The following is a 16506-nucleotide window of genomic DNA, read 5'->3' as shown; positions in this document are numbered from 1 at the left end:
CCCCCCTTCCTTCAAGCGACTATAGTATTCATCTTTTGATTTGCCTCTGCAGTGGTCACTGCTATTCTCAGGGTGCTGTATCGGACGTGGAGCCAACTTCTCCAGTTACCAAGAGACCACACATGGTGGCGCTGGTCTCTTTCCCTCCACATGCAGTCGGACAACGAGGCCTGAGTGTAGTCATTGATTTTGGCAAAGACAAAAGTCCTCTTGTGACTGTGACAGAGTGAGTCTCTGAATTTAGCCATTAACAATTCTGACCCTCACGTCTCGCCCACCTATTCAATCACTGTCATTCTGTTCAGGCTGGACTCATCAGTCCTAAGCCCTGACCTGCTATCCTCTGTCCACACTGGTGATCAAGTATTGGAGGTTAACTGCATCCCAGTGCGCAATATTTCTCCAGAGGAGGTAGGCCTCAAACTACCCACTGCTTCAGTTATAACATCACAAGTTTAAGAGAGAAGAGACAAAAATGTCAACGTGACCATAATGTTAAATGTCCTTTCCACTAGATAAACCGTGTAATCCAGAACACAAGCAGACCACTGCAGCTGACCATTGAGCACAACCCACAGGCACCTCATGACCTCTTTCACTCGGACAGTCCCTCGGATAACATCTCTTGTCCTGAGCCCCCTGTCCGCAACAAACTATCTTCAACCCAGAAACTCCCAAGTCTGGAGGAAGAGCCAAGTCCCAGAGAAGAACCAGATGAGCAAAATGAACAAATTAGGATGAGACTCTCACCATCTCAGCACCAAGGGACCCCAGGAATCCGATCCAGAAACATTTCGTAAGTGATGTCAGCTGACAGCTTGCCTTAACTCAATACTCTCCCCTTTCTAAGTCTTTGTTTCTTTCTCAGGCGCAGCTGCAGTATAGATAAGTGCCCCGTGTCTCCTGGAATGCTGTCGCTTTTATCTCAAAAAAAAGAAATGGTTCGCTCAGAGTCTCTTCGAGTAGATCCAGGAGACCGGGCGCACCGTATCTTCAGACCTTCAGACCTCATCCACGGAGAAGTGCTGGGCAAGGGCTGCTTTGGACAGGCTGTCAAGGTGCCTTGCTGTTTCCATCATTTTGTTGCCTGACTGCAACTCGCTTTTAGTTGTAATGCTGATTTTAATCAGCAGCACTGTTATGAACTTATCTCTCTCTCTAAAGGTAACGCATCAGGAGACTGGGGAGGTCATGGTGATGAAAGAGTTGATACGCTTCGACGAAGAGACGCAGAAGACTTTTTTAAAGGAGGTAAGTGGTCGTGGGCGCAGAAAAGGCCACGTGTCAGAAGAGAGCATGACATGTTTAACCAGCATCCCTCTCAATTTGTACAGGTAAAGGTGATGCGCTGTTTGGACCATCCCAATGTTCTCAAGTTCATTGGGCTGTTTTATAAGGACAAGCGAATACATTTTGTCTCTGAATACATCCAGGGAGGAACTCTTCGAGAGACTATCATAAAAATGGTAGGTTAAACTAAGTTTTTATGTTTCTTCATGAGAACCATCAGCATACACAAACACAACATGGTGGTCATAATCTTTCTGTTGCAGGACAAGGATTTTCCCTGGAAAATTAGAGTTGGGTATGCTAAAAACATTGCAGCTGGGATGGTAAGTCTTTCAAGCCAATACTCTAAGAATAAAAAAACTTTTATTGCAAAATTATTAAGCTGTTTTGGTAAAAAACTTGTCAAATATATATATATCATCTCTCCTTCACAGGCTTATCTACACTCCATGAATGTTATCCACCGAGATCTAAACTCATACAACTGCCTGGTCAGAGAGGTGAACAGATGTTTTATAGCACACATGTCAAAAATTACAGTATCTTCCATTATATAGCTCCACTTCAAAAATTGCTTTGTTACTTGAATGTGTTACTTTATTTAAATCTGAAATTATATCAACAAAACAAGCAAAACTTTGGTCCAGATACATTTCTAATCCAATTCCAAGACTTGTTCTTATTATTCTGCCAACGGTGAAAGGAGATCAACAGTTCTTGAATGTTAATGAATTTTACTTATTAAAATTCATTATACATACCACTTTCAAATAAATAAAGACTTCACAGCTGATTGTTATAACTTCTTTACCCCTCTTTGGTTGTGTAGAACCAGTCTGTGGTGGTGGCAGATTTTGGACTGGCCAGGTTGGTAATGGAGGAGAGAAACCAGAGTAGAACATCTTCGCTTGAACGTCCGACAAAAGGGACGCTGTCAGAGCTCCGCAAGCATGACCGCAGGAAGCGGTATACTGTGGTAGGAAACCCCTACTGGATGGCGCCTGAGATGATCCACGGTGAGTACACAAGCTAGGACACTACTACTTATGTTGAGGGGTGATCAGATTCTGAATCAAGCTCCTAAACCTTCACGCCTTTCGTAACGTAGTTTGCAATAAACCTTTGGTGGGTGCAGATTTAAAAAAAATACATGCGTGTATTATTTCTTATTATGACAAATTGAAAATGGGATTCACAGGACATTTTCTAAATTCATTCAGGATTTATAAAAGCTGCTATCTTCAATATTAAACAGTGAAGATATTTAAATAATGGCCTGAGGATAAGTAGCTCCACATAATGAATGCAGAACCACTGAATATCCAGGACAGGCTAAGAATTTCTTCTTCATTTTCCTCCCAGGGAAAACCTATGATGAACGGGTAGACATCTTTTCCTTTGGCATCATGTTATGCGAGGTAAGAAAATCTGGACTGCTAAAAAGATTTCTGAAAATGCCACGTTTCTAAAACTTTTAACAGTTTTAAGGCTGAGTATGTCTCTGTCTTAAGATAATAGGGAGGGTGAGTGCAGATCCTGACTACCTTCCAAGAAGAAATGACTTTGGGCTGAATGTGGCAGGTTTCCTGCAGCAGTACCACCCTCCACAGTGCCCCTCTGCTTTCATGCCACTGGCTGTTCTCTGCTGTGACATGGACGCTGATAAACGGTAAGATTGCACCACAAGTAAATTAGATGGAGCTCAAGTATGTCTGTTGTTGACAATTATAAGCTAATAGGCAAAGTCTTACCGTTTTTGTTTTTTCACCAGTACATACAGAAACAATAAATACTTTTCCAGCGTTCTTTTTGCTACCCAAACAGTGAATACTTTACTGAGTAATTCAGTAAATAATCTAGCTGCTGAATAGCCTACCAGTGGCGAAAAGTTTACATCAACTCATCATTGGCGTGAATGTCATAATGATTTTGGGGCTTTTATTAAATTCTTTGAACTTTTTCCAGGGTGAAATGATCGTACAGCACACATCTTTAATGTCTCTAAAAAAAACAAGAATCTATTCACACAAGGTCAAAAGTATACATACAAGTTGAAATGTATACATACTCGTATTTTAATAAGTGTTAAGAAGGTTCTACAGTGTTGATGCATGCTGAGTCATCCAGGTAAGTAAATCCTAAAAGGTCGATTCTGTTCATCAGAAACGTTTCGTGACAAGGTTCTACAGTGTCTTTTAACTTGACAAAGCCCAGCTCTATTAACGTCTCATGAGCAAACATGATCAACTACAACTGTTAGTTTCTCTTTAACAGCATAAAAACAATTGGTTTGGCAGCACTCATTGGTTTGATCAATACTCTAAACATTGGAAAAGATCAAAGCTCTAAGAAGGAAAATTGTAGATTCACAGAAGTTGGGAAGATCTCTTGAAGCCAACAACTGCAGATTCCACAATCCTCAACCTCATCCTCAAACAGCTGTACATCAGTACAAGTTATTCACATGTGTCACCAGTTTGCCAAAGAACACCCAAACTGTCACCCTCAGATGACAGGCATTTGATAACGATGTTCAAGAACAACCCAGGAACTACCAAGCCTCAAGCATGAATTGGAAACAGCTGGAAAACCACCATCACTGGAGCGTGAAGCCAGTTTTACACCACCGTGGACTTAGATGATGCCCACCAAGAAAGAAGCCCTTGCTCCAAAATAGACACCTTCAAGCTCAACTGAAATTTTCCCACATAGACTCGCCATGCCTTCTGGAGAAAAGTTTTATGGTCAGACGAGACAAAGATTGCGTTATCTGGCCACAATGCCAAGAGGTATGTTTGGAGGAGTAAAGGTGAGGCTTTCAAACCTGGGAACCCTGTACCAGCTGTCAAACATCGCAGTGGTAGCATCATTCTCTGGGGCTGTTTTGCTGCCAATAGTACTGGTACATTGCAAATAGTGGCCTTTCCAAAGCCTCAACCCAATTGAAAATGTTTGGACTATGCTTAAAGACCACGTCAGTGCCAGGAAACCAACCAATCTAAATCAACTCTACCAATTCTGCCAAGATGAGTGGTCAAATATTCAGCCAGAATTATGCCAGAAGCTTGTTGATGAGTAACAAAAAAGGGTTCCTTGAGGTTCAACTTGTTAAGGGATATTTAACTAAACATTAGTTTTGGGGTATGGATATATTTGAGCCTGTATGTATACTTTTGACCCTGTTTGGGCTACTTATTTTCAAAAAATTTTAATGTCATTAAAGATGTATGCTGTACCATCATTATACCCTGGACACAAAAGTAAATGATTAAAAGCCCATAATTACCATGACATTTATGCTCATGACCTCTGACAATATGTGGCAGAGCATCTTAAAACTTCTCATTAATGCAACTTTTGCCTTTCAGTCCGTCCTTTTTGAAGCTGGAGGAGTGGCTGGAGAACCTGCTGATGCACCTGGATATTGGTCTGCCTCTGCTCTCTGAGTTAGAGCAGCTCTGCAAAGCTTTTTGGCAGAATAATAACCACCAATGCTCTGAAAACACAAATAACCACACTGAGCCGAATCAATTTACTGAAAACAAAGACCAAAATGGCAGACTTGACAGCCACACAAACCACGAGCAGAACGCTCAGGCTGACCTTACTGTGAGGACTGGGTCAGAGGGTAGAAACCAGTCGTGCCGCAGGTCGATAAGCACAGACTCATGCAATCATGGCTCTGAAACCTATGAACACAGTAACCCTGCAGAACAACTAGGAGCCCGGCGTGAGCAGTCAAGACCAGTACCAGAGCAGTTAAACGGGTCCAGGAGGATATACAAAGCATTGTGGGACACATCTACAGAGGATGGCTCATTTCTTTGATTGATGACCAAGATGGGACACATCTACAAAGCCCAGTATTAAAGGAATAAGACGGTTTGTGGAGACATTTGTGTCTTTTCAGTCAAGTAAATTAGTCATGAAACTGCATTTGTGAGAGGAATATGTAAATGTAGAATTATGCAAGATATTCATCATGCGAAGCAGTAAATATTTGTATGTTGCCCACATTGGTCTCATACTCCACTGTGAACCAGTATTTATGTGACTGCAGCTAGAGCCCTGCTGACACTGAGAATAGCAAATATCAAAATTGAAATTAACTGTTTCCATTTTTTATTTTTATTTTTTTTTTAATGGAAATGCACAAAAAAAACTAAATTTTATTTAAATTCCATAAAAATTGTCAGTGGACAGATTAAGTAAAGACAATCCTTTTTTATAATTTACCTCGACTGTTTTTTGGGGGGATTTTTGTTTTGTTGTTGTTGTTTTTGTTTTGTGTACTGCAGCTGGTCTTTACTTATTGGCCAACAACATAAGCTAAATCTGGTTGTTTACCATTTAGGCTCTAGTTTCACTTTTACCAAGAAGCTGTGGAACACATGTCACTTTATGTCGCCTTATGTATTTGCTGCGGAAAAGTGTCAAACCGAATCTAACCCAACTGAGGACATTAAAACTTCTACTGCTACTAAACTATAATTAAGAAAATAAAGAGATGCAAGTCAAAATTTTTAACTACGATGTAGCAAAGATTTATTTACCAAACATTACACAAAATTAAATATAAACTATTTAATATTTTAAAATGCTGACCTTATTAAAGACAAATTAGCCAGAATTATCAGCACGGTTCTTCTGAAAGGATTGCACGCATTTTTGTTATGATGGACTGTTTACACTCACCTTTTAGGTACACCCTTTTGCCTTAGTTCTTCATGGCATAGAGTCTGGAAACATTTCTCAGATCCACTCAACACACAGTTGCTGCAGATTTGTCGGCTGCATATCCATGATGTGGATCTCTCGTTCCACCGCATCTCAAAGGTGCTGTAATAGATTGGGATCTGGTGACTGTGGAGGCCACTTGAGTGCAAAGAAGTCATTGTTCAAGAAACCAGTTTGAGATTATTTGAACTTTGGGACAAATGATCTCATTCTGCTGGAAGTTGTGCACTGCGGTCATAATTCAATATGAGTCTCCCCCATTTTTATTTTATTTATTTTTTAAGATATATTTCACAGTCACCTCAAGGAACTTTATATTGTAGGTTAAAACATCACAACATAAAAACCCTAAAGGGATAGAAATGGTCAGCAGCTGTACTAAGGTAGGCTGAGGTATTTAAATGATGCTCAGTTGGGGCCCGAAGTATCCCCTGCAACATGAATACATGCATCCTTGTATCACCATTGATACAAGGATGCATGTATTCATGCTTTCATGTTGTTTGGGTCAAAGTATGACCCCACCATACAAATGTTGCAGCAGAAATCGGGCACTGTTTTTTTTTGTTTTGTTTTGTTTTGTTTTGTTCAAATGCAGTGATCGTATGCAAACTGTAGTCTGTTTCCTGTTCTTAGCTGTGGCCTTCCAATTAAAGGTTCAACATGGTGTGCAGTCAGAGATGCTTTTCTACATACTATGGTTTTAACAAGTGGCTATTTGAGTTACCATTGCCTTTCTATCTGCTTAAGCCAGTCTGCCCATTCTCTGACCTCTAGCATCAACAAGGCCTTTTCTCTCACAGATCTGCTGCTCACTGGATATTTTCTTTTCTTCCCTGACAATTCTTTGTAAACCCCAGACATAGGAAAATCCCATTTAAATGATCAGTTTCTGAAATACTTAGCTCATCCCATCTGTCAGTACCAACCATGCCATGTTCAAAATCACATTTGTTCCCTCTCTAATCTTAAATTGATTTGAAATTTAGCAGGACAACCTCCAAATTCTTCATATTAAATCTCTTAACAAATTTGAATAAATTATAATATAATCCCATGACCTAGCTAATATAAACTCACCACCTGTAGGCTTGAGTGGGGGCCCTCTCTTGACAAAAACATTACTGTAGCCAACAAGGTGTCAGTCTGTAAATCAACCAGCAATATTTGAAAAATAAAGCAGCTCAATGATGTTCAGAGTTGACATTAAGAAATTTAGTCCAGAAATATATCGTGAAGACTTTTTAATCATTTGGAAGAAAAAGCTGAACAAACACTTTAAAATTAGCCTCACGTGTTAGCATAAATTTAAATCCAATCGTTTTCCTGCTTGTTTATTGATTGACTTATTGTCTAAATGTGACTACTTTACTATATAACGACATGAATGTGTACACACTTACCAAAATATTTTACATACTTTTCTTATACAAAAAAAGCCGTTAGGCTAGCTTAGTTAAACTGGCTAATCTTGACTAAATGTACCTAAATACAATAATATTAAAACATAAAAATGGCAGCAACTTTCAGACTCAAGCTTTCATGGTTGCCAAAAAAATTAAAAATGATTGCATATAACTCAATAAGCACAGATAGCTAAGTAAGCTGAAGCGCTAACCTTGCTTACGTCTACAGTACTATACATGTCTTTTTGGCTTCACAAAGATTAAATAAACAATGGGTCACAAATCAGAATTTAAACAGTATTTTCTATAATCCACACAGGTTTAGTTATACATAGAGCCTCAGATTGACCAATACTCCAAACAATGAGGAAGTCCATGGATCTCAGTGAAGATCTATGACGCTGTACTGTAGATTTACAGAAATTGGGAAGAATTAAGAGTACCTTCTAATTCTTCAACTTTACCTCAAATCAACAGCTGGATGAATGAATCTTTAAAATATTGAGAAGTTCCACCTGGACAATGATCCCAAACACACATCAAAACTGGTTTTGGAAAGTAGGCTTACATCCAGCTTCTGGGATGGCCTTTCCAAAGTACCAACCTCAATCCTATTGAAAATTTGTGAACGAAGTTTAAAATCTGTGTCTGTGACAGGCAACCAACTAATTTAAATGAACTTTACCAAAACTGATCAAATTTCCAGCCAGAATTGTGCTTGAAGCTTGTTTATAGCTACTAAAAGCATCTGGTTGAGGTGCAGCTTGCTAAGGGATATTTAACCAAATATTACATTTGACTTCTGTATGTATGCTTTTGACCCTCTGTGGATTAGAGAAAATGCAAAACACACTCAAACTTTTGCACAAAATTTGTGTTTTTTTAAATATATTAAAGATTCACAATCATTCCATTAACATTATTATAATGATGATGATGATGATGATGATCGCTGAGCTGTATTAAGCTGTTGTGTAACCACAGAAAAGCGGTAACACTGAGTAGACATGGAGCAGGGTGCACCCGGAGCTGAGTAGTATAGTTCAGGGACGCACACGCCCACAGAGCATCTGCAGCATTGTGCTACAGCCATGCGCTGCCCTCCTCTGATCCAGGGACAGCTTGAATACCGGCAGCATGGAGCACATGTCCTCTCCCGTCAGATTTCGCAGCAATAAAAAAGGTAAGTCTATAATCCAGTTATTATACAAGTCTACAGAACAAGGCTCCTTCAGAAAGCAACTGGAATTGGCCTACACTGATACTTTCAGCAGATAAAATTTGCTCAGCCAATTTAAAGCTCATTGAAGCTGCAGCCTGTGACAATCCTGCAAGGATTTATATCTCTGTAGGTTATTGTATTCTTAAGCTAATGTTTTCTCATCTTATTTACTGTAATTTCATCAGTTTATCTGTTTGTATAAACAATGGGGGGTTATGGGTCATTTAGTATTTTTCTGCTATTTTTTCCATTTCAGTTCTGCATTTTATTGCAGATTTACTTTTTAGACATCAGGGTGTGTAGTAACGTTAAATTGATTACGTTTTTAGCTTGTACAGGATGGATGCAGCAAACCTGAATAAATAATTTTTTAATATATATTTTTTCCAATTTGCTCTCCTCAAAACAAAGCTTCAACTTTCTCGGGCAAGGAGGTAGGACAATTTTGTAGAGTAGCCTATAGAAGTAGTGTTTGTTTGAGCTTATGTGTGTGTTTAAGAGTTAAATCTCCAAACCCCAACCCTGTCAGAGCGCTAGAAGCTGGATTAAGCCTACTGCAAAGTTTTGTGGGTAATGAGAGCTGACAGGTAGAGGAATGCCAGATAAACCCTGGTCAATCCAGCAGCGCCGTGGCCGGCGCTTTTCTGCATTCCTTTAACCACTTTAAGAGCCCAGGGTGTTTATCTTGGATAAAGCAGGTGGAAATTCCCTATCCTAGCTCCTCATCATAGGGTACAGTCATTTTGTGTGGAAGCAGGTGTGGAGTGAAGTTTTGGAAAACTACAAAATCAGCACAAAAACATACAATTCAGGTTATTTTTAACTAGCTATAGATTTCATGCTGAACGAACCTGAGAAACCGGCACTCACAGCCTTGTGGGTATATCCGGTTTGACCTTATTGTTTACAAACCTCCAGCTTCAAACGGTCTCTACATCCTGCCTGGACAGATGGACGACGGCATTTGTAACGGTATAATGAGATCACAGGTCACACCTAATCAGTGAAGGGTTTAGTCCAACACTGCAAGAAAAGATACGTCATTAGGCCATGTATTCAGAGAGCAACAAACAATCAGACTTTTTAGTTTCCTGATTATTTTAATTTTAGTAGTGTTAAAGATATCTAAAGGGCAGGAGGAAAATTACAGTGGAACACCAAAAAATCATGGTTTTACTGTCATAGCATTATGATTCATTTACTGCATGACCAGAATACAGATCACCCCCTCATGGCCTCCTTCAATTACCATTTTAATAAATTCCAGCTTCTATTCTTAAGTTATTTATATCTCCTTGTCAAAGCCTTGTGACACAGAGCTCCTGGAACAGGTGGCTACCCTGGAAATTTAAGTTATTAAGTTAATTCCTCTGAGGACAAAGACAATCTTATTGGTCTGTTGTGAGAAACCTTCTGTCTTCTCACAACAGGCAGTCTGGAGTGTGTAATGTTATGAGATTAACAGGAAGCCTAGTTAGTGCTTATCTTAGAGGAAAAACATCTCCAGTTACTGCTGTTAAAGCCAAAATATCAGCATTACCATTGATTCGCTGAGGTCAGACAGACAGAGGTACAACCATGACCAATGATTGATACACGAATGGCGAGTATTTTAATCATGATGCGACTTTTCTTCAGGTTTTAGGATTCGATGTTTCTCCAGCTTACCCATCTTTTTGTTTGACTGCAAACACGAGGCTTAGAAAACAATCTTGAGTGAGTGTGGTGATAATCCGTCTATGTTGTGGACACACACATAGGCTGTGGACACATACACAAAGCCACAATGAGAAAAAGAGGCAGATAAGTGAGCTGGTTCCCCCTATCAGATGACCAAAATCAGCCTCAGCCCAGCATCACTGCGGTACCTTCAGGAGAGCACGGTTATCAGCCACATATCTCCACACACTCATAATTAGAGAGGGGCTTTCACAAGAGTCCTGTCAGCTGAGGTATATTCGTCTGCTGTGCCTAATTTAAAAAAAATAATATCAGACAGAGGAAAAATCATGCTGCTCTCTGTTTTAGTTGTCCAGTCTGTCCATAAGGGACCAGGAGGACATGCAGTATCCTTATGCCATGAGGGATTTGCCTCTCATGTCTCACTCTGGTGAACAGCACCAGAGACCAGGCCACTATGGAGCAGAAGGCATTGGGAGCCCCATCAACGGGAGACACCTCAGCCTTCCTGGGACTCCCTCTCTGGTCCGCACCATCCCCTTCCACCCCAGGGGCTCTCCAGCAGTCCCTCCCAGGCATAATCACATGGGACTAGATCCAGAATTTCAGCAGCTACCGCTGAGGAGGCAGATTGTTTCTCAGGTGTCTCTGGACTCGCCGCTCAGCCCTTCCATGCGCCCACGTAGCCCCTGGGGACGCTTTGACCCCTACGACTCTCCTGAGGTGTGTTTTTACTATTTTATATAATGTCTGGCTGTTTATGTCTCTAAATGTTTGTTGCCTGAACCTCTGTGTTACTTTACTTCGTAGTACATCTTTAAAACCTTACACCCACTTTCAGTACCCGTTCAACAGTTTCCAACTCCTTCATGCAGCTTTCAAAGAAACACAGTTTACGACATCAACTTTCACACAGGAAAAAAAAAGCGGCAAGCGAGTTTGGTTATCACAACTGTCTGGCCCTTAAAGAGCATATTAAGCTCTAAAGCTAAGACGCGTCTATGGTTTCCTTTCTTGTCTGCTCATCGTCAGTGCACCAAAGCTTCTGGGGCAAAGGCAAAGTGAAATGAGGTTTCGTGATCCTTTGCAGTCCAGCTTGTGGCCCAATAGGGATCAGCCTGTGATGCGAGAGTCATGGCTGTTATTGTGACACAATATATGTTTATTTATTCAAGATAATAAGTGCTACAGTATCCATGAGGAGAACGACGGGGCTACTGATAACCAGTTTGGACATTTCAGGCCCATATCTGACTGCTTTATTAACTAAGGAGCACTGAAGCTCGAGGATGTAGAGAGAATTTCTAATTGAAGCAGTAAATATCCCCATATGTGTATGTTATCTTTGTATTTTCCTTCTTTAGGATCAGGACAAGGAGTACGTAGGTTTTGCCACATTACCAAACCAGGTCCACAGAAAAACTGTGAAGAAAGGCTTCACATTCACACTCATAGTCGCAGGTGAGTCTGATTTCTCTCCTGAGGAGGAAGGGTTTTACAAAAGGCACAACAAGTCAAAAATATCAAATATCAAAAAACTTAAGTGATGATAAACGAGTAAAACAAAGTTAAAAAAAAATATCTTCTTAAGTGGAGATAACGGACATCACTGCTCTGCCAGCGATCATTAAAACACGCCACTGATTAGTGGGAGCGTGGCGTCCATAAATCCCTGTAACTTTATCTGTTGACACAAATTCTTCCGAGGAAGACAGATGATTTATTACCTTACTCAAACGTCTCTGTAGGGGAGTCCGGTCTCGGTAAATCCACACTAATCAACAGTTTGTTCCTCACGGATCTTTACAAGGACAGAAAAGTTCTCAATGCTGAAGGTAAGCATTAGTTTTTCACTTTCTGTATTGGGGGGGTAGACACACAATCTGATGTCACGTGTGTGATCTCATGCGTCTTTGAACAAACTGCGTGCGCTTACAGAGCGGATCAGTCGAACAGTCGCCATCATCAAACACACCGTTGGCATTGAGGAGAAAGGAGTCAAACTGAGGCTCACCATCATAGACACGCCAGGGTTCGGAGATGCCGTCAACAACACAGAAAGGTGAGGTCACGAACTCCTCCTCGCAGTCAAACCAGCTTAACTCAAGCAAGACTTTGGTATTTTGGTGGCATTTGAATTGAACTCGTGAAGCACATACGTAGCCCTTGATTTCATCGCTCACATTGAAAGTGTGCCTCCAGGTTTCACTCATTCATTTTCTGTTTCTGCATCAGCTGGAGGCACATAGACGACTACATCGACCAGCAGTTTGAACAGTACTTCAGAGACGAGAGCGGGCTGAACAGAAGAAACATTCAGGACAACAGAGTCCACTGCTGCCTCTACTTCATCTCACCGTTCGGACATGGGTACACTGATGAAACGGCGATAACACTGTTCCAACAGCATCAGCTAAACTTTTGCTTATTTTTGCACATTTCTGTATGTGACTATTTTCTCTTATCAGCCTTCGACCTCTGGATGTGGACTGTATGAGGGCGCTTCATGAAAAAGTCAACATAATTCCTGTGTTGGCCAAAGCTGACAGCCTGACACCAGCAGAGGTCTGCAGAAAGAAGATGAAGGTAACAGCTCAGTTATACCAATATGTACACACGGCTGCTTCACTGGGTGTTGTTCAACTCTCTGTTAACACAAATATCTAATCAGCCAATCACACAGGAGCAGCTCAATGCATTTAGGCATATAGATATGGCCAAGAGGACCTGCTGAAGTTCAAAGTGAGCATCAAAATGGGAACGAAAGATTATTTAGGAGACTTTGAATGTGACATAGTTTTGGGGGGCCAGAAGGGCTGGTCTGAGTACTTAAGAAACTGCTGATCTAAATGGGATTTTCCCACAGAACCATCTCTAGGGTTTACAGAGAATGGTCTGAGAAAGAGAAAATATCCAGCCCGCAGCTGTTCTCTGGGTGAAAAATCTTTGTTGATATCAGAGAATAATGGTCAGACTGTTTGGAGCTAACATGAAGGCAACATTAACCCACATAGCCGTTCATTACAGTGAAGGTATTCAGAAGAGCATCTCTGAACACACATGTGGAACTTTGAAGCACAATGTCAGGTTATCACACCAGGTGGCACTGCAGTCAGCTGCGAACAGGAAACTGAAGCTACAATTTGCACAAGGTCCTGAAACCAGACACAAAAAGACTGGAAAAGCATTACCTGGTCTGATCAGATTGAAGCAGTCTTGATTTCTGCAGTTAGGGTCAGAGTTTGGTGTACGCATGGATCCATCCTGCCTTGTATCACAACACAGCAGGAATTGCAGTGCACAAAGTTGGAATTATTCATGACTCCTTTAATTTCAAACTATGCAAACCTATCCAGCAGGGCCGATTTGACCCTCTGACAACCCAGTTCTGTTCTGTAATTGATCTCCAATCTCTGTTATATAGTTTATCTATTTCTGTTACACATCTTCTCCTAATGTGTGTTCATGTGCTCCAGATCAGGGAGGAGATCAAGCAGTTTGGGATAAACATCTACCAGTTTCCTGAATGTGATTCAGATGAGGACGAAGACTTCAAGACACAGGAACAGATACTTAAGGTTCCCCATTTTATTCAAGTTGTCATGGTTGAAATGTGTTGTCTGGTCTATTTTAAGGCTGACGGTTTATTTTGGTTTGGGCTTTTTTCTTTGTCGTCGTCGTTGTTGTTGTTGTTGTTTTCTTGCAGAACAGCATCCCATTTGCTGTGATTGGGAGTAACGTACAGGTGGAGAGCAAAGGTCGAAAGTTCAGGGGTCGCGTCTATCCCTGGGGCGTGGTAGAAGGTATTACCCCAAGCCTTTTAATTTTAATTTTACTTTAGTTTTTTTTTTTTTTTATGTTTTTTGGTTTACTTTTACTCAATCATTACCCCTTAGAGTACATTTTGTGTCAGTTGCGCACCTGGCTGTTGTTCCATTTGATAACAAAGAATCCAGTATGATGCGGTAACAATGTTGCTGTTGCATGGTCAGTGGAGAACCCGGCTCACTCCGACTTCCTGCTGCTGAGGAACATGCTGGTGAGGACGCACATGCAGGATCTGAAGGACGTGACGCGGGAAATTCACTATGAGAACTACAGAGCTCAGTGCATCCAGAACATGACACGCATGGTGGTGCTGGAGAGGAAACGCAGGTGGGTGGAGGCAGGATGCACAACACCACAAACCAATATTAAAAAAACTTGAAAAAAACCCTGTTAAGCACAGTGAGGTCAGATATTTTTGTAATATCTTTGTGTGTGTGGGTTTGGTCTTAGTTTGCGTGAGAAATATCGGGACGGTAGTGAGGCAGACTTTCCTCTGCCTCTGGCCGTCGCTGACACTGAGAAGGAAAGACTGATCTATGAAAAGGATGAAGAGGTGTGTTTCTCTTCATTCATTCATTCATTCATTCATTCATCAACTTAGCTTATGAGTAATCAGACCTGTATTTACTCTCCTATTTTGTTTTTAAGCTGAGAAAGATGCAGGAGGTGCTGGAGCGGATTCAGGAGCAGATGCAGCACAGTCATAGAGGTGGCTGCTGATTCTCACCGTACATCCCTGAAACAGGAGCCAGACGAGGAGCACCCAGAGTCACAGAGGAGGCCTTGGCAATTGGCAAGCTTGAAACTGAGTCTAATTGTTCTTACTTAGGATAACTTGCAGTGAGAATCATAGTTGGAATCGCGACTTTCCAAAGATACTAGAAAAGATTTCCCTGTTTTTTCCAGATCTAACTCCCAATCTAACCTCCTAATCCTAAACGCCTTTAGAAAAGAAAAATCATGAACTTTATCCTAAAACATTCTATAACTATTAAGGATACTGCAAGGACATGCAAGTCAAAAGCTCAGTATTGCTGTTTCGGAGCATCTCAGCAGGATAACTGATTTGGACTTTGGAATGAGTCACCCATTCGAAAAACCAGAGTGCTCCAACTGTTTTAGTCACATGCTAGCTAAAAAAGGAACACGAGTCAGTGTTTTAAATAGAGTTTATAGACCAACACTATGGCATATGTAAATATAAGATGTGATCCAATGCAAGCAGTCACCCAACTCCTGGATGTGTGGAAGAATTGCTCTCCATTCCTGGATGAGCAGCCTGCAGCTGTACAATGATAATCGATTGCTGCTGTTCAAGTTTATTTATATAGCACCAAATCTCAATAGCAGTCGCCTCAAGATGCTTTTTATTATAAGGTAAAGACCTTACAGTAATACAGAGAAAACTCCAACAATCAGAAACCCCCCTATTAGCAAACTTTTGGCGACAGTGGGAAGGAAAACCCCTCTTCTAACTGGCGGATCCACGCTCAGGGAGGGGCTGGTTTGACTGGTTGGGGTGTGTTCATCATGCAAAAGACACACTGATGAACACGCTGACCCAGAATGTCCCAGACATGTTTGATAGGAGACATATTGGTGCTAAATGATAAGGACGTGTGTGAAAATGATCCTGATCCAGAAAAACCAGCTCTGCCCTGACATTGTCCTCCTGAACAGCAGGAGGCACCGCTGCCTCTTGTACAGCTTGGAGCACCTCGTCTTCAGACATCTGTTGCAAAGCAAAGAGTGAAAACATATTTCACCACATAACACTTGCATTTCTTTTTTATGACTGGTAGATTTGTTTCTTTATCATGTGAACATGATCCCTTTATCAGCAACCTCGTTAATGGACCAAAGCTGCCACAAACAAAATAAATACATCATTCATTTGGTAAAGAAGTTATTCAAAACAAATATGTTGATATTTATTTTACTTTTCTTCCGTATTTAAATTTGTAATGAGCCCTCACACTTCTAAATTACTGAAAGCAAAAAGGTTCAACCCCTGCGTCTAACACACGATCCCTCTGACATGTGCAGTAGGTGAAAAGTTGCTCCACTTCGATCGACAATTTTTCTAATTTGCATAATGATGCAGAAACACGTTACCAAAAAAAAGTATTTTTTTTATTTTATGGTGTTTTTATTTAACAAGTTATTTGTTCATTTAATTTTGATCATGGTAGTTTTAGGCCTCCATATCATACTGCCATCTAGTGTTCACTGTAGCAAAGTAAGTTTTTTTTTTTTTTTAATGTTTCAACAAACAGTTTTTCATGCTTTTATTTCTTGTGAGTTGACTTGTTTTGTAATTTTTAATATCCAATTTTGCTGTTT

The 16506-nt window shown here is 40.7% G+C and overlaps 2 protein-coding genes across 4 annotated transcripts; both read left to right on the top strand.

Moving 5' to 3' along the window:
- Positions 1-1164: 1164 nt before the first annotated feature.
- LOC102304147 (LIM domain kinase 1) lies at positions 1165-5805 on the top strand (the record flags this gene model as incomplete). Its single annotated transcript, XM_014334862.2, is given in 8 exon segments — positions 1165-1251; positions 1335-1466; positions 1554-1613; positions 1725-1790; positions 2120-2306; positions 2653-2708; positions 2802-2959; positions 4659-5805. Coding segments are annotated over 8 exon segments (1206 nt in total), but the record flags the coding sequence as incomplete, so codon positions are not given.
- Positions 5806-6258: 453 nt separating this feature from the next.
- sept4a (septin 4a) lies at positions 6259-16472 on the top strand. Of its 3 annotated transcripts, none has more exons than XM_005926297.3 (13): positions 6259-8616; positions 9067-9089; positions 10774-11058; positions 11700-11796; positions 12084-12170; positions 12274-12397; positions 12571-12705; positions 12804-12921; positions 13812-13913; positions 14042-14138; positions 14328-14490; positions 14614-14716; positions 14812-16472. In XM_005926297.3, exons 1-13 carry the CDS (start codon positions 8571-8573, stop codon positions 14881-14883), a joined length of 1452 nt encoding a protein of 483 aa, XP_005926359.1. In that variant the 5' UTR covers positions 6259-8570; the 3' UTR covers positions 14884-16472. The 3 variants fall into 3 exon arrangements, with proteins under 3 accessions (XP_005926359.1, XP_014190349.1, XP_042078262.1); XM_014334863.2 differs by having other exon boundaries at positions 10684-11058; XM_042222328.1 differs by lacking the exon at positions 9067-9089 and having other exon boundaries at positions 10684-11058.
- The last annotated feature ends 34 nt before the right edge of the window (positions 16473-16506 follow it).

Source organism: Haplochromis burtoni, unplaced genomic scaffold, assembly GCF_018398535.1.
Source record: "Haplochromis burtoni strain Fernald_Lab_line unplaced genomic scaffold, NCSU_Asbu1 Contig_83, whole genome shotgun sequence".
NCBI lineage: Eukaryota > Metazoa > Chordata > Actinopteri > Cichliformes > Cichlidae > Haplochromis > Haplochromis burtoni.
Note: the sequence above shows the minus strand (reverse complement) of the source record. Positions and strands in the feature narration are given on the sequence as shown.

Coding starts and splice junctions, on each gene's coding strand:
- sept4a (XM_014334863.2), top strand. CDS start 8,571: ATGGAGCACATGTCCTCTCCCGTCAGATTTCGCAGCAATAAAAAAG. Junction 9,090..10,683: donor CAACTTTCTCGGGCAAGGAG/GTAGGACAATTT, acceptor TCTCTGTTTTAG/TTGTCCAGTCTGTCCATAAG. Junction 14,139..14,327: donor TCCCTGGGGCGTGGTAGAAG/GTATTACCCCAA, acceptor TTGCATGGTCAG/TGGAGAACCCGGCTCACTCC.